Below are 26,205 nucleotides of genomic sequence, written 5' to 3'. Positions count from 1 at the left end.
GTAGACCAGGCTGGCCTCGAACTCACAGAGATCCGCCTGCCTCTGCCTCCCGAGTGCTGGGATTAAAGGCGTGCGCCACCACCGCCCGGCCTTAAATTTCCATATTTTAATTTGAGGTTTTCAACATTTCTTTTTCTTCATTGAATTTTTTCTTGTGTAATGTTTTGATACCCATATTTCATTTAGCAATTTGTCTCCACTCTGAATTCATTCTGGAGTCCATTCCAGTCCTCTTTTATTCTGTTAAACATTTCTGTAATTGTTTTAGAATTCCTTGGTATTTTGTTCCATCTGCTCTCACTGGGATACATTGCTGTGCAATTGGCAATCATTGCGGGGGGCCATGCTACCTTGACTTTTCCTGCTTCTTGTGTTGAGATTTGCACAGATGGAATTAGGTCTCTGGTTGGAAACCGTCAATGTTCACGGTGGCTATAGAGTGAGGTTGAGGTGTTGCTTCACTGCCCGACTGGAGTCCAGCAACTCAGCCCTCAGGGTACCTTGCTCAGTCTCCAGTGAGAGGAGGGCACTCTTCAAGAGGTTCGCTGTCACCCCTGGATATACCCGGAGTGAGAATACAGTGCAGCCCGCTGAACGAACCTGCCTCCTGAGTAGAGGGAAAAGCGCAGGGTTAACATCAGAGCAAGGGATCAAAAACTAGAAGAGGTAAACAGACGGGGTGGGCAATGCAGAGGAATGGAAGAGACTAGACAGCCACAGTTATAGGCAGGATGAAATGAGAAAGTGGCAAGTGAACGCACCCAGCTAAAATAAGCCCAGCCCTCAGGAGGCTGAAGGTGTGACTCCAAGCCAGTTAAGTTGGTAGTGGTGAAGGGATGCGGAAGGACAAAGCTGGGTCGCCAACTTGAACTGAGGAATTAAACAAGACAGGTCTAAAAGAGAACAGCGTTAGGGGTGCAGAATCTGTGTGCAGCTCCTCATGGGGCAGAGCGGCTGACTTGCTTCTTCTGTTCAGTATGTTTTGCGGGTGGAGTTACCGCCCTGCTCCTTGTCATCCCTCATAGGGAGAGGTGTGGACGCTGGTGATCCTCTGTGTCCGCGTTCCACGGGCAACTGTGCTTACTCTGCGTCTATACTGACTTTTGAGGGGTATGTTTGGCTGCCTTTTCCCTGAGGAGGAGTAGGTGCATACCACATCTCAGTGTGGGCCCTCGTATGAGGAGAGAACATGTACCAGGTCTGTTTCTGTACCCGCTCCAGTATATCACTCAGATCAAATTTCCACCCCAAGAAATAGCGCAGTTCCAACTCGTGCTTACCCCCTTGATTAGAAGGGTTCTTCAGGCCAGGTTTCAGAGTATAGGCCCCTGGCTTTTGCTGCAGGTTCCCAGCATGAACCATGCAGGGAGGGATCTTGGATCTCCCTACCTGTCACAAGAAAGGACTTCTCATCTCTGCTCCAGTGGAGTGTCAAGAAGACATGCTTTCCTGACACCACACCTGTTTTGCCCCCAGGAAGGCCCATGCATGGCTTCTCTCTCTGCTCTCATCTTCACCCCCATTTCTCCTCCCCCTCACTTCTTTCTCTCACTTCTTCCCTCCTCCATTTACTTTAAATCATCTGTTTTTAAAACCACGATGCAACTTTCTTAGGTGATATCTCTTAGTCTCTAGCCCGGTCAGGACCTCTTCAGTTAGAGTTACCCTCCCGATAGGCTAGCCCACCTCTTAGCATGACTGGGACCTAGGCTTCTTACTCATTTGCATGATTTCTGTTTGTCCTGAAAAACAGCATCTGCCTGTCCCGCGGTGATACCAGTGGATTGGTAACAGGTATACACAAGGCTCTTGGTAAGCTTCTGCTGGAGGATATGGTGCAGTTAATTAGGCAGGGTTGTGGTAGGTAAAGTCACCGAATCCATGCCACATGTGTGCTCTCCAGGAACCCAAGCAAGTGAGCTTACCAAGTGGCTTCCACTTTCTTAGTGGAGGTCTGAGCTGCTGGGAATCTGTGTTCTGAAGGGCACGTCTGCTTTTCCTGGGCTCTGTGGTAGGAATACTGAACACCGCTACCTTAAATTTCCAAGGAGCCTGGTACAGACCTTGCAGTGGCTTTTGTATGTTGCTGCTTCATGTGGCTGTTTCCATGGATTAAATAAGAAGGCAGGTTGGGGAGATGGCTGAGAAGAGCCGCAGACCTAACATGGGCCAGGGGCTGGAGTGCACCTGTCTGTGTTGTCTGCTATGTATCCAGGGATCGCTGCTCAGAGCTCAGACGCACAGACGCAAGGACAGTGGTGGCAGTTAAGTTGTGCCAACAAAGCCTCTGTCCCAGAGCGACTCTCAGAACAAGGCTCATTTGAAAAGGTCACTTAGAACCAGGTCAGAACTTTTCGGGAGAAACAGTAAAACCATTTTTATTTATTAATGTTTTGAGGAGCAATGGTCCTTCTTTCTATCAAAAAGTCAAGATTCAATAGCTAGCATATGAAAAATTATTTTAAAAGCCAAGTGCCTTCAAGATGGCAAAGCTCAAGAGTTTCAACGTTAGGAGAACATTTTCCATCATTTCTCTTAAATTTGAATTAATTTCTCAGTGGTACATGTGCACTTGATTAAAGACTGCTTGTCATCCATTTGATTATGATGTCATATTCTCAACCTACTTAACAGTGAAGGTTTCGATAGATTACACCCAGCAGTAACACCCTCAGAGTAGTCTGGCTCCCAACTGACTACTTTCTCTGATGTCATGAGAGAGCTTGATGGGCTGCATGGCCTGCCCATTCAACAGTGCGACCCCTTCCATGGCCATGCCATGGATGCCGAGTCAACTTTATAGCCGTGTGGAAGGAGACATGCTAAATCCATGAGCAGAATCAACGGGGTGCTTGAAAAACATAGCTTACATGAGACCGTGTCTTGTGGCTTTGTTTGCTCTGTTGTTCTTCCTCAGGTCACCATGTCCCATTCTATGATCATCTGCCTGCATGAAGTAACCGTTCACATTAAGTCAAATTGCACTAAGTTACTACACAAGTTTTCCAGCTGCTTCCATGTCGTGGTTGATGCCCATTATATTCTGCCAGGGGTGTCTTGTCAGAATCATGCTGACCCCATGTACTGTTTGTAGACATGATGACTTGAACCTTCATAAAGTTGCAAAGGAAGGGCTCCTTTGTCCCCATGCTGTGCCCAGTATGGTGATCTATGTGGACTGGAGGAAGCAGCTAAGGGGACATAAGCAGAGCTTTATCCACTAGGGAAATATGATGGACACTGCCCTTCCGCTCACTACCAGTGTCTTTCCCCATCACTTGGTTGTCTATCTGGGCCCTCATGCCTCCCTGCCCTTCAGAGCACTCCTAGTGGCCATTTGGTTTGCTGTAGACCTTTAAGCTTTTAGTTAAACAGAGATGCTTCTTTTCCATGAGTTTTGCTTGACTCTATACTGACTCTATAGACTGATAGTGTTGACACGTACTAAATGTAGGTCCAGTGTTGTATATAGGCCCTGGCACATGGCAGTGTTCAGACAATACCTGATACTTGTATGAGTTCTTTTGCTATTAAGAAAGGTTAGAAAGTCTGGAAAGAGATAGAGTGGTGTTGGTCACATATTCCCCAGTTAACTGTAGAGATAATATTATCTATGCTTCCTGTGGGGAAGGAGGCACACTTTCTGTCTTCTGTAAATTTTGTCTCTTTCCTAGGTGCTCAGAAAACTATAGATGACAATCGGTGTATCTGTCTAACATCTTCTGGGTTGGGGCAAGGAACTGGCCACTGTGAGAGTATCAAGAAAGACCTGTATACCCACAGATCACCCAAGTGACTGCAGGGCCTATTTTTCTTTGAAGTTCTGGAAGTGATCTAAAGTAGGAATAAGAAAATGATCCATTAGTAGTGTTCCTTTTGAGAAGTTTCAGCTCCAGGAAGCCCTTTGTAACAGCAAAGATAAGGACAAAGAGGCAGGAAACAGAATGAAACAGTGAGACATTATTATGGGGGAGGTAATCACCAGTGTGTAAATGAGTGGGACCACACAGGAAAGCTGCGAGTCACTGGGAATCACGCGGGCAGGAGTGAATACATAATAACCACCTTGCAAACCGCAGCTCTCCCGCCTGTGGCCAGAAGCATCCCACCTGGCCCGAACAATGGGATCCCTTGATGGGATTCAGGTGTGGGTCTCAGTCTGCTCGCTCATTAGTGTTTGACGGTGCTCCTCGGCAGGCAGCCTCAGCTTCATTACTGTTCATAGTAGCAATCGAATAATTAAAAGTTTCCCGTGTCTAAATGGTGGGGGGGGGGCAGACAGAATGAAAGGGTAATAAGATGGGTAGGAAGGGACATCCCCTAATGGGTGCCTGTCATAGTAAGAGGGTGAAGAAATGAAAGAGAGGTGGGGGAGGGGAAGGAGAGAGAGGTAGAAGGAGGGAGGGAGGGAAGGAGTGAGAGGAAGACACACACACGCGTGCACAGACATGCACACACACACATGTACACACACATGTACACACACACAAGAGAGAGGGAGAGAGAGGTAGAGACAGACAGACACACACACACACACACACACACACACACACACACACACACACAGAGTGAGGACTCCCATTATTATTATATTATTCCCAGAGTGCTAGGAAGATGTATGGCACAGGGAGACAGGAAGGCATTTGCGAGATAGAGAAGGAGCAGGACTCTGCGAAGGACCCCGAGCTGATGGTGCACTGTGAATCCATTCTGGTAGAAGGCAGACCAAGACTCGACTGCATTCAAGTTCATATTTTACAACAGAAGCTTGTTGAACAGGAAAGCTCCATTTCAAGACCCTTGAATGAGAACCTTTCTTGATGGTTGCTGTAGAAATAGGTTCTGCCCATGATAGTTTTAGTGAGGATAAACTCAGAGGCTAGAATTTGATTCTTATGATTTCATTTAACCAATATTGTATCAGAGTCCGGAAAAACTCAGTGGGTAGGGGGGTTTGTGATGGCTTTGGGGTCAAGGTCTTGGATGCAGCCCTTGCTAGTTTTCAGTGGGCTTTTCATTATTATAGAAGAGAATTAGAGATATTTTCATTGTATAGCTTTAAACTTATCCCCTCATGAGGTTGTATGAACTGTAATGCAATGTTGAGCAGTAAATCTATCAGTCATGTAATTATATTGTATATAACGCAATTAGAAATTGCTGAGTATAGAGGAACCCTGAAAGCAGAAGGCAGCCTATACATTACAAGTGACACATAGCTGTACTTGACACTATAATTAGCCCGACACTGTCTTAGCAAAAATCCCTATAAGTGGCCTTGCTTTGCCACACACACACAAACATGCATAAAGTCCACATCAGTCAGAAATTGGTAGAATAATCTTTCATGTGTGCAGAGATAGTAACCTTATTATATTAATTTGTATATAAAATTTATTTTTTCCAGTGTTAATGTTCAAACAATGATAAAGTGTATGCACTTATGCTTTGGCATTTCTTAGTTTTTAACTATTTTTTTAAGGTATAAAGAAAAGTAAGCCCCCAGTGTCTCTTAACCTCTGAGAGACTGACTCATGCACTGAGTAAAGATGCAGGTACGTGGTTTCAGAGGCTAGATGGGCATAGTTGCCTTAACATTGAAAGTGAAGTTTTATCAACCCAGTTTTGGTTGCTGGCTCAATATATCAGTCTTGTTATCATACAGTCAAAAAAAGAAAAAGAAAGAAAGAAAAAGGAAAAAGAGGATGATATGTGACTCTCTTCAACTCCTGTAGAGAGTAAACAGCAACACAGAAGAAAGATCCTCAGATCATACATGACCAAGTAAATGAGAGAATAACATGACTGATTATTCCTTTTTTACCTTATTTCTCTTCATAGAGTAATGTTCTACTAGCATAACCTATAGATTTCTTTCTGCTATCAGTCTCCAGGTACACACACACACACGCACACACACACACACACACACACACACACACACACACACATTTGGGTCATCTTTATTGTTGAGATGAATCTATGAGAGAGAAGGCTTAGGCCTTCAGTTTAGAAACTGCCCATTTGGCCCGAGCATCTGGCATTCCTAGAGATAGTCATCTAAACAGGATGTTTATTTTAAAAACCAGGACTGCAGTACCATAATGTAGTGTTTCACTTTGTGTTCAGTTTAGCATATGTAAAATTGAATACTTGGCGCTTTTACATCTATAGTACTGTGCTTTAGAGTCGCGGTCTGGTGGTGGCATGAAACATACATGTTGGCGGTTTCCTCTGTCATCGGCAGATGAGAATAACTGTAGAAGACAGTACATTTTACAAGTGCTCTCCTTTGAGAGAAAAGCTCTCTCCTGGATCATAAGATTTGTGATTCAGATTACATGAGAATTCCTGAAAAAAAAAAATCCCTTCAGGCAGACTCTCCTGCTTGTGCTTCTTGTAGAAGATGAAAGCGTGCAAAAAAGAGAAGAGAATTGACTCCAGAATTATGAGAAAATCGTCAATCAATTTTAGATTTCTCCTTGTACACAAGTATACAGATGACTTAAAATGTCTTTTTTATCTTTTTCTTTCATCTGTGAGTATTATTTAGCAAAATGGTTCACATGAGCATAGTCCAATACGCCCTTTGGGGAGGGATGTGAGCTTCTCTGTCGAACAACCATTGATTAGACTCTTCCCAAGGCTTCTGATATGATGACACCATTTCCTCATGTGACCGCCATTCCAGTGTTATTATGTCACCCACTCATTGCCATCTCCACACATTCTTTAGCCACAGAACTCAGAGAGGGATCAAAGCCCTGCAGTATTCCTTGGACATGTCTGCCGCCATGTAACTTCAGTGATAATTTCTTGCCCGTAACTTCAGCTTTGCAGCATGGGCCACGCTCAAGGAAGCTCTTTAGCTGGCTGACTCTGTTGCAGAGAACTGGGCAGGTGCACAATGACTTAATGCCAGCACTCAAGAGGTAGAGGCAGGGGGATCTCTGTGAGTTTGAAATCAGCCTGGTCTATAGAACAAGTTCCAAGACAGACAAGGCTATACACAGAGAAACCCTGTCTCAACAAAGCCAAAACCAAAGCAACAAAAAAATGTATTCCCTATCCTTGGAAAATAAACTTGAGATTGTTATAGGATGCTGTCTTCCATATTTCATTTTTTGTTCTTGCTCCATAAATCATCATTGGGATGATGGGGTAAGATAAGAAAGAAAAAGAAATTTCAAGAACTCTGAACAAGACAAGCAACATCGCCAGTTGGTGTGAATATACTTTAGGAGCCAGAGATAATCAGTGTGAATAAGGAGCTTTGAGTCTTCACCATGTTACAGAGAATTAAACAAAGAAGCAAGGACCCAGTGTCCAGCTCTTCTCTGAACAATTACATTAAAGTTTCTGAGTGTGGTTTTTGGCGATGTGGAGAACTTGAACCTTTGTTCATCCTTGTAGAGACGTGATATGAACAATCCCTACAGAAAACAGATTGGTAGTTTAAGAGGCTAAAAATAATTCATGTGTAATACAGCAGTTTACCCTAGGTGTATGATCAAAAGAATCAAAACATGTTCAAGGAAAAACTATATATGTTTACATGTGTTACGTATGAAATATGTGTATATATATTCTATATTTATATTATAGTAACACTGTATTGTACTGTATACATTAAGACATATATATGTAGTATATATATGTATACACATGTATATCATAGAACATTTGGTTATTTAAATCATACATAGCTTTAAAAATATTCAAGACATTAAATATTGTATGGGACAAAAGTATTTCAATTTACCTAAATAGAAGAATTTTTTCTTTTAATAAATTGGCATCCTGTGTTATTTTAAAAGTTTAGATATGGGAAAATAAAGATTAAAGTTTTATCATGAAACTCTAAATATTATTTTGTTTGTATAAATTCAGAGACTTTTCGAGTTGTTTGCCCCTTTGTTTGGTCATCACTTGTAGAGTCTTATGCTAGCCTCTGTGGAGCCATGACATATGTGTAGGTTAAGAATGATTTTTTAAAAGTTGTATAAACTTTAATGTATGTCTCCAGCCATTCATTTTGTACCTTGATTGTTTTCCGAGTTGATCAAATCTGTTTGAGAATTTGGTCAGCTCCCAGAGTGTGTTGTTGCTCAGTTAGGTGACAGGCTGTTTTTCCTGGGAGGGTCAGCTTGGGATGCGTCAGTCACAGCTTTCCAGCTCATTTACATCCCTCGTTCACAGTCCTGAGCTTTCATATATACTGGAATAGAGATCCCCTGGCCGTTAGATCCTGAAGGCTGCCAAAGGGTTAATCTAGACTTTTGTCATCACTGAGTATTGTTAGGGCATAACATAGGAGATTGTTTTGTTTTTCACAGTGAACCTTAGCTCTCCCAGCTCTAATGGAATAAGATTTTAATTTTCTAGTTTAAAGCAAAACAGACCTTTTTCCCCCATTCTTTTAACAAAAGGAGCAGCGTTTCTTTTTTTATCGTGTTTGGTTTCTCGGTTGCCTAGGAGACATTAGTGTTCATGGTAGATTGCTTTAGCTAGGACATTTTGAAGAAGTCATTCCCCCCTCTATTGTATTCCTAAGTAATGACAATTTGTATAACAGATTTAGAGAATTAGAGAATGTCCAATATTGACAAAAGTTATATGGAAATGGGCCATCTACCCTACACGAATGTTGACTGCAAAGTATTACAAAAACGTCCTGAGAGCTCCTTAGCCATTGATTTCAATAGCCTTGATACGTCAGTATCTTCTGAGCATGCTAATTTTAAAATCAGAGGCATCCATGAAGGCAGATGTGCAGATCGCCTTCTTCATAGAGCTGTCCAGGGGTTTAAGGATAGGGCATCTACATTGTTAGGAGGCTGGAAGCATTGACAATCACTGGCTACCATTCCTGTTGTTCAGATGTTACTTCTTAACTGACTCTGTCTCATGGAGAGAGGGGTACAGCAGCCACTCAGGGCTGTGCCTGGTTGGTTTTGTCTTTAATGACTAAATGCCATCTTACGACAATAATAGTACCAAGTTCCATACCATTATTTAATTTGTATTAATTGAGAGCCAACTCTTGTCTATTAAAAACATTCATGTTTACTTTTTAAATGTCACGCTTTGCTAAATACATGCTAGGTACTTGGGGGATGTATAGAGGGAGGGCTTGGTGCCCCATGTCACAAAGGCACAAGGAGCAGGCCACAGTCATACAATAGACTGACAAAGAAAACAGATGTTGCACCCATGTCTGTGTAACCCTGGATGAGTTTATCTCATCCTTGCAGAGGTTCTATTGGGGTCAGGGTAGGACGGAGCTGAAGATGTTGGTCCTCTTGAGAGCTCTTGAGGTGATTTTACACAGCCTGGCTTTATAGCTAGCATTCTGGGGGAGCACTTCCAACTCTTTAGGGGTAGCTGTGCAGAGCTGCAGAATAGACATTGTTTAAGATGCTTAGGTGAGCTGGATGCTGTGCATCAGCTAAGCTGAACACCTAAGCTGCTTGTGGAAACACACCACTTTTGCATGTGTTCCAGAGAGATGCCTCGCTATTCAGAAATTGGAGTTAGTAGTCCTGAGATGGGATTTGGTGGCTTCTTGGTCAATGGACTAGAATTTCTCATCTTTATGGACTCGGTCATGTGGTTACTGGAAGTCCTAAAATTCCAAGTTTGGAGCATGGATCTTGAAAGGCCTTTATATTATCAAAAAGTAAAAATATAAAAGACAGTTCATAGTGTGCTCTGCTGGAAGAGGTACTATGAAATTAATAGACAAAGGCTTATATTCTGGATCCTCTGTTGGACCTCTTATGGTGAGTATTTTCATGGCTTTAGTACTAAGGGATGCCCCAGAGTGTGTTAGCTTTAATTTAACTTCTCAAATTGGGGTCCCAAGTTTAATCAACCCTTAAATAGTATCCTGTATAAAGAGCCACGAGACCACTGAAGTTCAGTGCTCATTTGAATATGCCCCTCGCTATCCAGACGTGCTCAGCGTCTCAAACATGAGAGGACTGGATCTAAGTGATCTCACAGGCCCCTTTCCACCCAGAAATTCTAGAGTTGGCGATTCCTCTTGGAAACAAGATTTGAAGCACTTGCCAGTTTAGTGAAATATCAGTATAGCATTTAAAGGCAAACCAGGAATAAACCTGACCGTGCCTGGAACGAATTGGAACGAGCTGTCATCTTCTGCTGTGGTCACTAAACCACATTCCACAGTGCCCATGGCTCACCTAGTCCTGTGAGCCACAGCTCTAATCTGTGGAGCTGACTCACATACTCGCATGCGTGAGGGACAGAAAGCTCAGCACCAGTTCATCTCTGAGTAACTTTGAAGATGAAGTCCTTAAATTCCTGTCCTCTTACTAGCTGCTGAGAGTGACAGGCATAGAGTTAGCAGAAGGGCAGAGGAGGGAGAGAGAGGACAGATAGGTCATAAGAGGGAGCAGGAAGATGATGCCTTCCACTAATGGGAAAATGGGAGGAAAAAAAGCAAGTTATTACCACACAGTACCAAGAAGGAAGAAGGCTACAGTTACAACTTTGGTTTGGGTTAACATAGCTACTTCCTTTTTTCTTCATAACAAGGAGAAAAACCAAATCCCTAAGGTTTCTTCATTGAGTAACATTTATAATAAATATAAATGAAGTACATGACCCATTGAGTGAGTTCCTTACCTAAGTCCTTAATTTTTTATATTCCAGAAATAATTTTCTGCTCATGTGATAAGAAACAAGGTTTTTTGGATAGGATTTTTCATTTGGAAATTCAACAGAGTACATCCAACTTCCTTGTTTGGAGGAAAAGATTCAGCAGTTTTACTTTAGCCTCAACTAAAATTGCTTTTGCCATGTTCACATGAGAGTAAAATATTTAATATTTATCTCAGTCTTGCAGACCATTTCAGATCCTGGAGACGCCAGCACCTTCCGGTCACACAGCTGGTTTTACTATGCCACACACTCGTGTTCTTTCTCCACCCCCCGGAACATGTCTCTTCTTCACTGAAATTAAAAATTTGCGGAAATAGGCCTACTCATTGGGGAGTTTCTTTTTCTATAATTTACAGAGAAACAATGAGACCGCTGTGAAGGAAGTCGAAAATATTCCCATTTTGCCTGCCTGTGTCATGTGTCAGACAGTGACATATGCTTACTGCAGGCCATCGTCTCCTGGTTTTAGGTGAGATAAAAGTTCATCACATTGCAGAGAGTCAGAGTCGGGGGCTTAAGTCAAGTAGAGAACTTGAATTCTGATGTCATTTCCTCTTGCTTTCTCCAGACAGAGAGTGGTCTGAGTTATGTCTGTCATCAAAGGGGAAGAAGATTTAGTGAAGAAATCAGAGGACATCCACTATTGTAAATTACTGGCAAACTAGAATTCTGCAAAAAAATATGTAGTAGAACTATATGGTTTTATTGGCAAGAGTGATATGTCAGATGGAGGGACATGCAGGGAAGGGTAGCCAGGGCACAGAGGAAAACTGGATATAAGTAAGCTTCAGAGAGAAACTTAGGAGCTAAATATTGCTTTCAGGCTGTTTCCCAAAAGACATCAGGAAGAAACAGAGAGAGAAGACTGGCCTGAGAGCTTAGAGAGACCAAATGAATAGAGATGTCAGATAGACTCTCTGAAAGGCCAGTGTGCTAACTTGTGTCAAAGGGATTGGGGAGAATGCTCTGTGAAGTGCTTTCTGGGGACCTGAGTTTGACCCACAGCATCCATGAAAATGCTGAACACACCTTTGTCATCCCAGTGGGGATGCAGAGATGCCAGAGAGTATCTGAAGACAGATGATAGACCAAACCTTTAAAGGATACAATGGAAACCAAGGGCTTCACACGTACATGCCTTATGGTGTATAAAACATTAGGAATCAGAAACATTAGTCTAATCATGCCCCGCCCCCACCAAAGGAACTTCAGACTATGACCTTACCAGGAAACAAAAGTCTCTGTAGATGTGACTGCTTCAGATGTTATCATATGGGTTATGTTGGGCCCTAAATACACGGGCTTGTGTCTTTAGTGGCTGTTATTAGTATGTGTGTGCAGGTGCATCTGAGGAATGTTTGCCTGTGTGCAGAAGCAAGCAGTCAGGGTAAGATACTGTCTTCAGAGTTATGCACCTTGCTCTCACTGGAAGTTGTGCTTAGGCAGCAAGCACTTTCCCAACAGAGCCACCCCCTCAGTCCTCAGTCTCTTAATATAAGACGTGAAGGCATACAGAAAAGACCACATGAAGATGGGCTTCATGGGGACACTGAGACTGGGGTGATGACTCTCCACAGGCAGCGTGAAGGACAGACTGCTGTAAGCCATGGAATCTAGGAAGAGACAGGAGTTGTCCTTAGAGACTTGAGGGGGATGATAGCTTTTGGCTTCGTGGTAATTTGGTATGGTAATTGACGGGTATTAATCTATAGTCCTAGGCTCAGGATTTATGCAGACCTTAATTTGAGATTAGAAAACAGAACAACCCCTGTTAAACAGTAACCTGAATGTCAGCCAATTTTCTTCTACAGCTTACAGCTGTGCGAGGACACAAAGAGGCCAAGATGTAATGGATCAGTTTTGAAACAGGCAAACTTAGAGCTTAGGAGGCTGTCATTGTAGGCTGCGTATTTAAATGGAAGGGTGAAATGAGTATATTATTATGTACAAAAATTCACAGTATGGCACATGTAGACACTTTCTAAAAGTGATTTTAGAGATTAACGTGTAGCAAAAAATAAATACATAAAGAAATCCAGGAGGAAGAATGGGAAATAATAAGTAGAGAATTTAATGACTTTTTCTTTTTACATCAATTAGTAATGACAACTTCGGACTCTAGGAATATGATGGAATAGATACTCAGGAAATTTCTCCACTAAAAAGGATTCTGAAAGGTATATAAGGCACACGGCTATTCAGTCACAGGATAACTGAATTCTGGAGAAAATGGCTGCTAAGAGCCAAAGAGGAGGGTCAGATTCCAGAGGCAGCAATGCCAGAACCTATTCCTTCACAGTGTGAGGAAGAGGGTGTGGCCTCCATGAGCTGAGGCATAAAGATGGGATTCTGAAGTGAGGAGTGGAACTTGAAAAATATACAGTTATTTGAAATTATAGCTCCATGTTGCTTGGGCAGGTATAAAATTCAACCACGAGAAAGATGGATTGTAACATCTAAAAGGCATCAGAGGGGTAAGGGTGTGTCAAGGGGCTGGACGGGGGGTGGGGGGTAAAGGGTGTGTCAAGGTTCTGGACGGGGTGGGGGGTAAGGGTGTGTCAAGGGGCTGGATGGGGGGGTAAGGGTGTGTCAAGGAGCTGGATGGGGGGGTAAGGGTGTGTCAAGGGGCTAGACAGTGGGGGGGGTGTAAGACTGTGTCAAGGGGCTGGACAGCGGGGTAAGAGTGTGTTAAGGATAGGATGTTGGACATTAGGGTAAGGGTGTGTCAAAGGGATTGGGGAAAAAGCTCAGTAAAGTGCTTCCTGGGGACCTGAGTTTGACCCACAGCATCCATGGAAATGCTGAACACACCTTTGTCATCCCAGTGGGGATGCAGAGTCTGGCCCATCTCTCAAAATCCAAATCCAATCCAGTTCTCTTCTATCCAGAAAATTTGTGAAGGGGTAGTGATATAGATGAACTTGGCAAACTGCAGATGGCGTGCTAAGACAGGCTGTGCGTTTGCTCTGAGTAACGTTGTCTTAGAACACAGACGCAGTTGGGGTGACATGAGTACTACATGCCAGAGGTGAGTAGCTATAAGAGAGTGTGAATCCCCTTGCAGCTGTCCCTTATAGAAAATAATTTAGCAGCTGCTCTTCTAGAACATCAGGCAATAGGCTCAAAGGCCAGAATCTCTGCTAGGTCTATATGGGCATAGTCTCAGGAGCTGGTATAAGAAAACTGGCTCGAGAGATGGCTCAGAGGTTAAGAGCACTGACTGTTCTTCCAGATGTCCTGAGTTAAATTCCCAGCAACCCCATGGTGGCTCACAACCATCTGTAAAAGGATCTGGTGCCCTCTTCTGGGGTGCAGTACACATGCAGGCAGAGTACTGTATACATACATAATAAATAAATAAATAAATAAATAAATAAATAAATAAATAAAAAGAAAGACTGACTTTACTTTAAAAAAGAAGAAAACTGGCTCATTAAAGAAGAAATGTGAAACTATTTGATAGTTTATTGTTTAGTTTTTAAAAATACTTATCTATTTTTATTTTATGTGCAGTGGTATTTTGCCTGCATGGATGTTTGTAACGTTGCCAGATGCCCTGGAATTGGAGTTACAGACAGCTGTGAGCTGCCATGTTGGTGCTGGGAATTGAACCCAGGCCATCTGGAAGAGCAGCCCAAGCTCTTAACCACTTACCCATCTCTTCAGCTCCCCACACTTCACAATTTAAGCAACGCTTTACATGAAACATATAATTAAGTATTAAAGAGAAAGATACACAGTTAATAGAGGAAAATACTAAAATACACACTTGAGAGCTTATGACAGAGAAAAAATATGTTAACCAAGAATCTTGGAGAAAAATATCAAAAATTAGTGATTTTAATTATAAAAAAATAAGTGGATTTTGTTCCTTAGGGGAATAACAGAAAAATTAACAGATGGTAAAAATGTAATTATCATGCTGACTACTTAGATCCTTCTGTGGACCCTGGAAAATCAGGAAATAGAAGGGAGGTGACTTGTAACATGGGGAAAGAGCATAAACCAGCAATTTGTAGAAGACATAGTATACATGACACTATAGCAAACAAGTGGGTTACAAGAAAGAGATACCATTTTTAATGAATGATTTTTAGAATTTTGTACATGACTTCTGTATTGTGTGATGTCTGTACTCTCCCTTTCCCACTTCAACTCTTCTCTTGACTCCACCTCATGCTCTTCTTTGATTATTGATGCACACACACACACACACACACACACACACACACACACGCACGCGTGCGCGCACACACACACACATACACACACATACACACACGCACGCACAGAGAGAGACATACATGTTCATATAGATACAGTCCGCTGAGTCCATTTAATGCATTTAGTTCTTATGTATTTTAAGGCTGACCGCTTGGGACCATGCAGCCTATCACCGGGATTGTCCCTGAGGAAGACTGAGTCTCTCTTTCTCAATAGCAGTTATTTTCCTGTCACTCCTAATTGGGGAGTGAGTCTTGTGCCATTTTCCCCATCCATCACAAGCCCACTGTTCAACTGCTGGAACCATTTTTCAGGTCTCACTTAGGCCTGGGAGTGGGGTTTGGTTGGGTAGGCACCGGGGCAAGCTAGTGAGTGAGTTGTGCCTGAGATACCATTTCACTCTTAGTCATGAAAACAGATAGTGCCAAGTGCTGACAAGGACAGAGGAAAACGTTTGCGTGTTGCTCTTGACAATGCAAACTGGTACATGGCTTAGAAACCTAAAACCTTGTTCTAAGGCTACATGAGTCACCTTAGGATAGAAATCACAGTGTTATCCTTGATAAAATGTGATAGCTATACTATCTCTTGGGCGGGAGCGGACTGTACATAGATGTCACAGTGGACCTCTGTGAGAAGAAAGGAGCAGCCAGGAGCTGTTTTCAGTGCAACCGTGTGGATAAAACAGAATTAAGAAACAGATGAGATTTAAAAAAATAATTCATATATAATTAAAATTAAATGTTTTGGAGAGCACTCCATATTTTGACAGATGGAAGACATGTAAACAAATCTATAAAAAAGATAAACACTATATTAACTGTGCTACAGCAAATCTCCGAGTTGCAAGGAGATTCAGAAGATAAAAGGGCAAAAAAGACAAAGGAGTACCAACCAGTCAAGGACTCGGGATAACCGCAGCTCATCAGTTAGAGCCTAAGCTCAAGTCAGGTTTGCCCAATTACGGGTAAATGGAAACAAATGTCAGGGCCGTTGTTCCTTCCAGCATTGCTAGGCTGTTGCTTAGATAGTGTCATTAGCTGTTGGCTTGTGTCTCAGTTGTTTGCTAAGCTGTCGCTCGAACAGACTGAAGGTTCCGCTTTAAGAAAGGACCTTTCCTGGCATGGGCTGTGCTCAGTTGAGGGAGTTCACTGTCTTTGGTTATCTCATGTCCAATTCCAAAGGATTAGGGGATTACAGGTACTGGAGTCAATTCCCAAGACCTGGATTCAACAGTAAGGAAAACCCTAACTTTAGAATGCGTTACCAACCGTAGAAAATTCAAGGAAATGTGGCTGCAGGTAGAGGAAGTACAAATTCATGTTTTTGATAGCTGCCCGGAGAGCATGCCTGAGAAACCATTTGGGTAGACGCTGTTTGAAAGCCTTACTAACTTAATGTTTATGAGCTGATTTAAACAGCTTACAAACCAGTATCTCTATCCTTGATGTGAGTCTTCCCACCTGGGCCCTGAGCGCACGCGGTGTGTCAGGTTCCGTCCGTTGCAGTAGAGGACCATTCCATAGCTCTCATTTATAAACAGTTGCCTCTCCAAATCATCATGCAGTTATTGATCTACTTGAAAACAGCCTTCCTGTTTTTAACTTCATCCTTTGTTTTCCAGATTCTTTGTTCATCTTTCACTGCCTTTTCTCTTATAGGTTGGTCTCTGGCCATCAATTCTGTAGTGAGCTGCTCCTGACTTAGAAAAATGTAAGGACCTTGGTCACTCAGTGGTCACCGGTGTGTAGACATCACCTAGTTAAGATTATTCCTGGAGCATGGGTGGCTTTGGTCCATGCTGGCTGCCAAATGCTCAATTTCATTTCTTTCTCCCTCATGTTCATTCTCTTTCACAATGCTGTGGCAAAAGATGTGTTATAAACAACTTCGAGTAGGAAGGATTTATTTTGGTTCAAGGCTTCAGAGTTCTCGTTTACAGAAAGTAACAGTGGTGGAAGCAGGCTCTTCATCTCATGACAGGTAGCAGAGGGAGAGAGACACAGAAAGCAGATGACTTCAAAGCCCGCCACCTCTACACATCATATACCTCTGTCGACCAATCCCCTTCCTTTAAATTTTCAAGACCCTCCCAAAACATCAGCACCAAGTTGCTCAACACAGAAGCTTCTGGGGGACATTTTGCATCAAATTGTAACACTGTCATGGAGCCTCTCCCAGAAGGAGGACATGGAAAAATTAACATGATTTGGTCAGCCAGGAACTAGTCTCATCTGAAACTCGGTTTTGTTCATTCCTTCCTTCCCTCTCTCATGATGGCAATGAATTGTAATAGTTCTCGGCTGACGTGTGTTTTGTAATCGTAGGCGAGGTCAGACAGTGTTTGTGCTTGTGCTAAATTGCTATTGTACAAACAAAGATAAAAGCCTTTGAAAGAAGCTTTTAACAATTACATTTGGACTTAGCCCTTTCCAGTGAATATTTCCATGTTGGCAGAGATGATGAGATCAATGGGAAAAGTAAGTATTCAACATGTAGGACCCTGTGGATTTGAGGGTCCCGAAGGGCCGGAGAATTTAGGCATGAAAGGCTGCTTTATCCTCCACGGTCCAGCTTCTGCTTCGCAGCCTTCACGGGAAACAAGGCAGCAGTGGAGGGAGATGGGAATAGTCCTAGGAGACTTACCTGGATCTCTCCTAAGGGAGATTAACCAGTTTAAACGGCATCCTCTTTGCATCTAAGAATTCTTTATTAATGGAAGTTGCCTTCTTTAAAGGGATGAACCAAGTCGTTTTCTCTTTTGAATGCTCATTTCCTAAATTATGTTCTCTTTCAGATTCACTGTGAGACCATGTCATTTAGATTTGGTCAGCATCTTATCAAGCCCTCTGTGGTTTTTCTCAAAACTGAACTGTCCTTCGCCTTGGTAAATAGGAAGCCTGTTGTACCTGGCCGTATCCTTTTCTTGTAAAAGAATCATGTGAACCCAACCAACCAAATTTATATAGAATCAGTCTTTAGCATCTGTCCACGAAAGGTAAGCAAAGCAAGGAATCTCCGTCCCTCCCCATTTGGAGTAACCAGGTAAGATGTTATTCATATTTATTTTGAATCCAGTTGGTGGCACCCGTAATATGCTTGAGCAATGTTGCAGAACTTCTGAGGAGGGTTGCTTAGCAACTGTAGCTTTGGAGGGGAATTTTTGGTTGACCTTTTCACTACTATAGCTGTGTAAATAAATAGGTGTTTCTAAAATTGGTTCAATGAATATCATGGGCACTTTGAATTTCTTTTATTCGTTGTGAATTTTGATGGAGGGTTAGAAACAGGATGGTGATTCTGTACGGTGGGGTTAAGGGATTACAGGAGAATTAAAGTTTCTTTGCTTAATGGAGATTGTTTAATTTATTCACTTATTTTACTTTATTTAATTTTTGTGATTGTAACATTATTACATCAATTCCCCTTCCCTTTCTTTCCTTCCTTCTCTTTCTCTGTCAAATTAATGGCCTTGTTTTTCATTAATTGTTGTTAGGTACACACGCACACACACATATATATATATATGTATATATATATGTGTGTGTGTGTGTGTGTGTGTCTGTATATATATACCTATTCTCTAGATAAACCTGCTCAGTCTATATATTGTTTCTTGTATGTATATTTCCAGGGCTGAAGATTTGATATTGGATAACCAATTATTGCGTCTTCCCTAGGCAAGGCTATGTCTCCCATTCTGCAGTCCTTAATTGCCTTTAGTTCTTTGTGTAGGGCTGAGGCCTCAGGGTCTTTCCCGGTCCACCTTCTTACGTCTGTTGGTGTTTGGACCAATAGACAGTCAGCTCAGGTTTGGACAGTCACACTGGTGAAACTTTATGGTGTCGCTTCCGACTTTACTAGGAGACACAATCTAACATGCTATGAATGTTGTGATCTGTGCTAGAATGAAAATGCCATCTTGTCTTCGGAAAAACACTGGTTTCCAGACCATTCTCTGTTGCGAGTGCTGGATGAATTGTTTTATTTTGTTGGGAGAATGTTCCCCGCCACTGAATTCTGCAGCGACAATTAGAACGGGTAGGACGCTCAGAGAAGGTGATTTATTTTGTGTTGAACCTATCACTCCTGGAGTTTCCACAATGCTCTTCTCTTCCTCTTTAATTTTATTATGCAATGGGTAACAAGGAGGAGGCTTCCTATTTTAAGATAATAGGTCTTTTCCACACTGAACCATGATTTGCTTTGAAATTAATTCCTTAGGAATTAAAAAATGTAAAAAATGTTTCAAGATATTTTTTGGAGTAAATTTTTCAGTGAAAGTGTTTGAAGTTCTTAAGAACTTCATGAATAACTTGCTTCCTTAGTCATGTAAACTCTTCTTGGTTGAAAGGAAAAAGGAAAATCAACCCCGAGAATAAAATTGTGATTCTCTACTAAGCTCTCAGTCCTAAGCCCGAATTTTACCTTATTAAATTTTGCAAAATTATAAAAAAACAATGAGCAGGCAATCAATGTATAAATAATGCTGGATGAAAATTATTCTTGCTAACATTTAACTATTTTTATAAAAGTTTAAAGGTAAAGCTGAGCTTAAATGCTCAGTGTTGAGAAACCAGCTTTCTCTGCTTCTGAAATAGGGAGAGCCCAAGGCAGAATGACTTCAGGAGACTGTGAAACAGACAGCTTATAAACTATGGAGTAATTTTGTGTTGCGTTCTTCAAATGGAGCCTGAACTTCACAGGATAAAAGCATCTTTGTTTCTTCCTTTGATTTTACTGTAAATTTACGGTGGTCATTTTTTTTTTCCTTGGGGAGTCTTTACACAAAAATATAGTTGGATGTCAAAAGAATAAAGGTAAAATTACATTATTTTCTACATGCTAGCTTTAGTTGACTTTTAACAAGGGTAAGAGAACTAGGGATGAAAATGAGAATTTAGGTGAAGGAGTCTTCATACTCTGATGTCCTGCAGGCCTACTTGATGCCATGCAGACCCACTGTGTGTTAAACGGTTAATAACGGAGTACACTCTGCTTCGTGAATTTTCATTTGTAACTTGATAGGACTTGATTCTCCCGCCGTGCTCTATTGATTCACTCTTGAAAGTGTGATGCTGAGACTGGGAAAATATCTGACAAGAACCTGGAAGTGTTTCCTTTGAAGGAGATGGCCCCAGTGAATCATGGGCAGCAATGAGATTTGTGCTCTGGACCCACCATTTTGAAAGTGAAACCCCAACAGTTGCCGTATCTGTGAGACAAGGCCAAGAACATTCTAACCAGTGAGCATGGAACACCTCAACCTTGGGGAGGAACCTGCTTCTGCCTGAGAGTGTGAGAGCCAGGATGTTTGGGAACGGGCCCGTGTGGGAAGCCACCTCCTTCCTCAGCTCTTGGGAACCGCTTGGCGCTTTAGATGATGCATTCAGACAAGGCTGTCCTGTATTTCATGTTCCCTTTGCAGACTAGTATGTGTGGATGTGGGGGTAGAGGGGGTGGTTCCCAGAATTGGGAAGCATCTTAGTTAGCAGTTGCTTACTTGCAGAAAGCCACAGTCTTCTGTCCCGAGATTGGGGTGGTACCTGTGGTTAGCTCTGTAGAAAGCCAAGATCTTCCATCCTAAGTTAGGGGTTGCACCTGTGGCTAGCTCTGCAGAAAGCCTTGGTCTTCTGAGATTGGGGTTGTACCTGTGGCTAGCTCTGTCTGCTCACAATCCATAAAACCACCAGGGAGGGACTTCTACCCTTGGCGGCTTTCTATCCTGCCTGTCCTAGTATAACCCTGTTACATGGCTCCCCTAGCTTCTACCACCTCTGCCTCTGGGCTTCTCCACCCCGGTAACATCATTTTTCACTTCCCTTGTTTACAGACCATCTTGTAGAAAAAGTCCAAACTCCATGGCAGATTTTAAACATCTTTAGTATCTTCTAAGTGTCTGTCTTTTCAGTCACCTGCTATTTGTTTGTTCCCTTAAACACTTCCTCTGCCCCCTCTACTCTGAGGCTCTCCTAAGCCTTTTCATTTCAACTATGGCTCTAGGATAACTACTCTTCCCTCTGAGTAAAGATATCCTCATTGGTTTTTGTGACTTTCCATTCCTTCTGCACACATTGACTCAACCCTTGCTTACCAAGCCCATACTCTACTCCTGGCACCATGCCACATATCCCAGGCTGCCTCAGAATGGATGCGCTGTGCATCCTTGGTTGTCTCTGCATAGGCCTTCCCTTCTGCACAGAGGACTTGTTCTTAACCCGTTTTTCAAGCATCCTGAGTCCTGTAGTAACCGGAATTAAAGCGGAAACTGCAAACACCGAGAGCAAATACCGCCGTGTATTGAATGCACTGAGGGAATAAGGGTTGGCTGACTTCTGTCTTTACGGCCACACCCAGGGCCAAATCACTCCGTTCCAGAGTTTCTAGTAGTGTGTTCAGGCTGGCTGCCCTGATTTTCCCCATCTTGTTTTCCATGGTGTATTGTTTGTCTCGGGGGTGAAGGGGACGTCTAAATAGAGTAAATGAACCCATAAACGCCCTCAGTTGACAGTACTGTATTTTCAGGATGGTTTTATAGCAACTTCAGGTAAAATGGAATTTTTTACTTTGAATACTTGTTTTACCATTTTTAAAATGACGTCTAGGCACCCTGTGGGGAGTGTGCCATTGATGAGTAACTTGTAAGCACTTTTATTTTAAATTGATGGCCCCACTGATATTTGGTTGTTCTGACAAGCCCCTTTTCCCTTAGGATTTTGCTTCTTGCCTTTAAAAAGAAAATGCCTGCAAGTCTGTTGCATTTCTGTGTGGGCACACATGTGGAGGTTAGGGAGAACTCGGGTGCCAGGGCTCAGCTTTCCCCCTGTGTAAGCCTGGCACTCTTACAGTTTGTTACTGGGTGCACAGACTAGCTTCTTGGGAGTCTCCTGTCTGTGCCACCCATCTGACCACGGGAGCTCTGGAATTGAATTGCATGCATGTGCTACCATGTCAGGATTTTGCATGGGTCATGGGCACATGCTTGTGGCCGCAGGCTTGGCTGACAAGTCCTTCACCTACTGAGTCATCTCCCAATCTCCCTGGCACTGGAGTTTTGTCACTTTTGTAGTAGAGAAGGAACTGTCCGGTCAGGGGCCAAAGGTGTGCTTTTGAAGCAAGACGATGCTTCATTCACAAAAGCTCCACTCCGACTCCTTCTGTCACACATAAGCACACACTCTCATTCCTTGCCAAGTCCTCAGAGCTAACTGAATAGGCTCTGGCCTCTGTGGTGCGACACTCCAAAAAAGAATGTCAAAGCGTCTTTAATCCATTAATTTCTGGGCACAGGAAAGTGCTTTCCGAGCTTGCGTGGTGAGAGAACAGAAACGTTTTTGAAGAACTGCATCTTCAGGATTTTGTTGAACATTTTATTCATATGTTTCAATGCAGCTCAGCTCGGGTTTATGGCTTAAATAAATTGGCACACTACAGTTAGTGCTTCTCCTTGCCCCTCCCCTTGGGTTCTGCTTTGTCCACCTCTCCTCTTGAGTTGAGCATGAAAAATGAATTTGAACATGAGTGGAATCCATTTGGTGACTCGGGCTTTTATTGTAAATAAAATCACTCATTTGTTATGTCCCGTTGTTTCCAGCAGACAGGGTATTGATCTGTGGATTGCTATTCAGAACAGTGCAAGGCGCCCTCGCAGAAGAGGGACAGAGCAGTGTTTGTGGAGGCTTTGGATGTGGCGTGTGATGGAGACAAACCTTGCTTACTGGTCATACTGCATTATACAAATCATTTGTCAACCGTTTATTGAATCAGCTATTACAAGGAACCGATTCTCTGGGCCAGGCGCGTCGCACACAGAATGCTCTCAGGACCAAACAATATTAGGATGATGCATGGCCTTCCAAAGTGTATTCGTGAAGAATTAGAGGAGGGAACGTAAAGGACATTTCTGCTGACACGTTACCAACAAAAAGTTTGCTGCGGTGGGAACCGTGCGGTAAGACGCAGCCCCAGCCGCCAGGAGAGAAAACCCTGACAAACACTTTTCCATTCCAAACTCTTACCATTTCCGGTGAGGAATGCTCCCATCTCTGACTTTAGACCATTACCACAGTTGCACAGAAATAAATGAAAAAATAATAATAAAAATAACTTCTTTTCTTTAACTGTGCTTCTTGCAGAATAAATACTATAGATTAAAAAAAATGCCCTTTTAGTCCTTCCGTACAGATCAGAAATATTTGTCACTTCCTGAGTGGGTTTTAATCTTGCGAATTCCTTTAATTGTTCAGGAAAGCACAGTTATTAGTGATCTGCTGATCTTTCATTTCTCAGCACTGTTTCTTTTTAAACCTTCCTGTACAAATAAGACAGCATAAGCACTATTTTAATAGCCTTATTGCTAAAGATAGAATTTTGATCTTTAAAGTGCCACGAGCACATGTCTCTGCACGGCTCTGTGTATCAGCAGGCTTAAATATTCCTACAGAGATCTTTAGAAGTGTTCTTCTGCTTCCTTGCCCCTAGCTGTGGTGGGACATTTGGTTTACTTGTTTGTGGTCGTATTTTCAAGTTGGCAGATTACAACATTCAAAGGTGTGCACAGGGTGGCGATTAATCAACCGGGAGAGAATTCTACATGAATATGCCCCTCTTCTTGGGCTGTTAGGAGTTTATCCACCTGCCAATAGCAGCCCACCATGGCACTGCTGTGGGAACATGGCGCCATCTTGAATGCTTATCCCTCCCCCTCCCCGCCCCCCTTCACTCCGTCTAGAATGCGCCACAGGGGATCCAGTCCATTTCTTTTAGAGGACAGACCTTGTGTGACAGTCATTTTTCTTAAGGGTTATCCAAGGAAATAGCTATATAGAAAACAAGTCGGCTTTATCCCAAATGTCAGCTCAGGAGGTGATGGAGAGTTGATAATGTCAGGGGTGACTCTGAGGTAGCATTTAGGGTTAGTAGGCAGCATTTGTCAAGGGTGCCAGAGGCTTAAAAAAAAAGGAAGCCCTTCCTGCCAGGCCCTCTTCTTTCCAAGGTTCCTTTTGGTTCATAGACCTGAGACTTGTTCTTTAAGTGTCTACCTGACGATAGACGGGTAGGTATCTGACCCTGAAGGAATGCATCAGATAGGTGTTTTGTATGTGTTTAAGGAAGGTCTGAAGTAGAATGGGGAAGTACGTACAGACTCCTCCCATAGGCCCCATGATCTCTGGGCCCCTTAGAAGTGGCTTTTTCTCTTTGTGTATGCATTGTCACTCTCCTGTCCCTTACCACCAGCTTCCCCGGGGGGTTGCATGTACAGGTGCCATCAGTGGGTCTCACCGCGTCCCCATTACTTGGTAATTTAGTTTTATTCTTTTTTCCTTGACTGTAGCTCCTTCATGTCAGGGTTCACCTTGTAGCTTAAGCCCCACCGCAAGTGAGCGTGAGGACGGCCTGACCTGGTAATACGTCGGAAGAGAAAGGCTGAACTGACTTTTCAATAACCAGGCCTTTTCTCATTTCTCAGCCATGCACCAAAGCTGGGCATTCTCTTTGTCTTTTCACAAGCAGAAAGCAAGCCCTTTGCAAAGAGTCAATCTGTGTGCAATTCTGAGAGAAAAAGAGAGAAAGTGCGGGGGGGGGGGGCATCAGGAATGTTCGCTCTCCTGCTCAAGCCAAGGGTGCATTGACAATTACATGTTCCAAAACTGCACTTTGAGTATTCTTTATGTTGACTGCTCCTAGGGGTATCCTGGGATGTGAAAAGCTGATCCCATTTCTGCTGATTTTCCTTTTTAACTGGCTCAGGTAGCTTTGGACTGTCATGGTTCACAGCCGCTGAACTCTGCTCATTATATTCTAGGCATATCTTTGACCTGCTTCCCATGCAAGTCATCAGATTATAAAGAACAGGAAAAGGCTGGTCATGGTGTTGCCAGCTCCGCGCTTGTAAAAGAGCATAATTAGAAATAATGAATGGAATAATACATCACTATTCATAAGAAATGTCACGTAATTAACTCAAATAATGTAAAAATATATTCAAATTTTCATTTGGCGTGAAAATAGATTTACTAGAACACCAGTAGGCAGTTACTGTTTATCTTACATGTTCACACACATATCAAAACTGTTAGATTCTACTGAGTGAATATACGTGGTTTTCCTAAATCATAGTCAGATGGCTTTCTTCTCATTGAGCCTTGGTATATTCCTTATTTGTTATTTACTATATATACATAATTTGTATATGTGTTCAACTGGTATAATTAGCATAACTAATTTATATTTATTGCAAATTAATGCTCTAATTTATTTACTTAGCTTACATTTCCTTCCTCAAGCTAATTGACTGAAAAAATAACGATAAATTTGCACAAATAGCTCTTGGGCACAAATCCTCCACCAGCCTCTGCCTAAGGACTCTGTGCAGTACTAGGTAACTGAACAAGTTTTCTAATCTAAGCCATTTTCCTGGGCTTTCTGCTATAGGCTTTGAGCATATCTCTAGAGCCTTGATTTGAGTCCGTGACCCCCACTTTGTGTTCAGGATGCGTGTGGCCTCAGGGGAATTATCTCCATACGTAACAAGCGTGGTGACCATGGCACTCAGCACCATCAGCTGTAGTTCCCGAAAATTCTCTGCAGCACCGGTAGCCACCTAGCTATTTCTTCAGTGCTAAGAGATCTAAAAAGTCCACAGTAGGCAGCTAGCAGCACATAGAGGCAATCTAGAAATAGTCCACTGTTGTGGTAGGGTAAGTGGACAAGCAATGACCTTTTGTTTCAGGGGGTGAGGATTGTTAGAGGAAGCTGCCAGAGAATCCCGGGGTCCAGCATGATGCCTGTTCTTCAGCATCATTGAGTGTTGCATAATTGTGGACTTACTGATGGGTGAAGACAACAGAACGTTTTCTCTGTTCCCGATAGCCATCTTCCACATGGTTCAGGGAGACCCTGGCTGTATGCAAGAGCTTAGGGAGGCACTGTGAGGCCTTCATGCCTTGCCTTGGTGTGGTAGGCATTGGTTGTGTCTTTTAAAGATCATTACTGTCTTAGCTGCAATGATATTGTAAGTGGATGAACCAAGATAACATTTTGTGGCCAACAGTACTTTTTGAGGTCAATGCTCTTTCTTATCCCTCATGATCAGTGAGTGGTTTAAACAGAAAAGTCAAGGCTTGGCCCTGTAGTGACTCACATCCCTTGAAATTAGGATTTAATCCAGGACTCTTTATTCTCATTCATTGTATGCTCCACCCCATGCTGACCTTGGTGTCCTAAGAAGTTCAACTCCTCAGAGTCTTAAGCTTTCCCCAAGAGCTTCACTTCCTAGTGTTGCCTTTCTTTTTT

General features: G+C 42.7%; 1 protein-coding gene across 5 annotated transcripts in view; it reads left to right on the top strand.

Moving 5' to 3' along the window:
• Fhit (fragile histidine triad) overlaps positions 1 to 26,205 on the top strand; it is a 1,440,845-nt gene that overhangs the window by 622,276 nt on the left and 792,364 nt on the right. For all 5 annotated transcript variants that reach the window (XM_013346791.2, XM_026780017.1, XM_026780018.1 and 2 more), the window contains one exon: positions 17,708 to 17,825. In XM_013346791.2, the coding sequence (XP_013202245.1) occupies positions 17,723 to 17,825 (103 nt within the window). In that variant the 5' untranslated portion in view covers positions 17,708 to 17,722. The remainder of the gene's footprint in view (positions 1 to 17,707; positions 17,826 to 26,205) is intronic.

This window comes from Microtus ochrogaster, chromosome 6 (genome assembly GCF_000317375.1).
Source record: "Microtus ochrogaster isolate Prairie Vole_2 chromosome 6, MicOch1.0, whole genome shotgun sequence".
In the NCBI taxonomy this organism is placed as follows: Eukaryota; Metazoa; Chordata; class Mammalia; order Rodentia; family Cricetidae; genus Microtus; species Microtus ochrogaster.
Note: the sequence above shows the minus strand (reverse complement) of the source record. Positions and strands in the feature narration are given on the sequence as shown.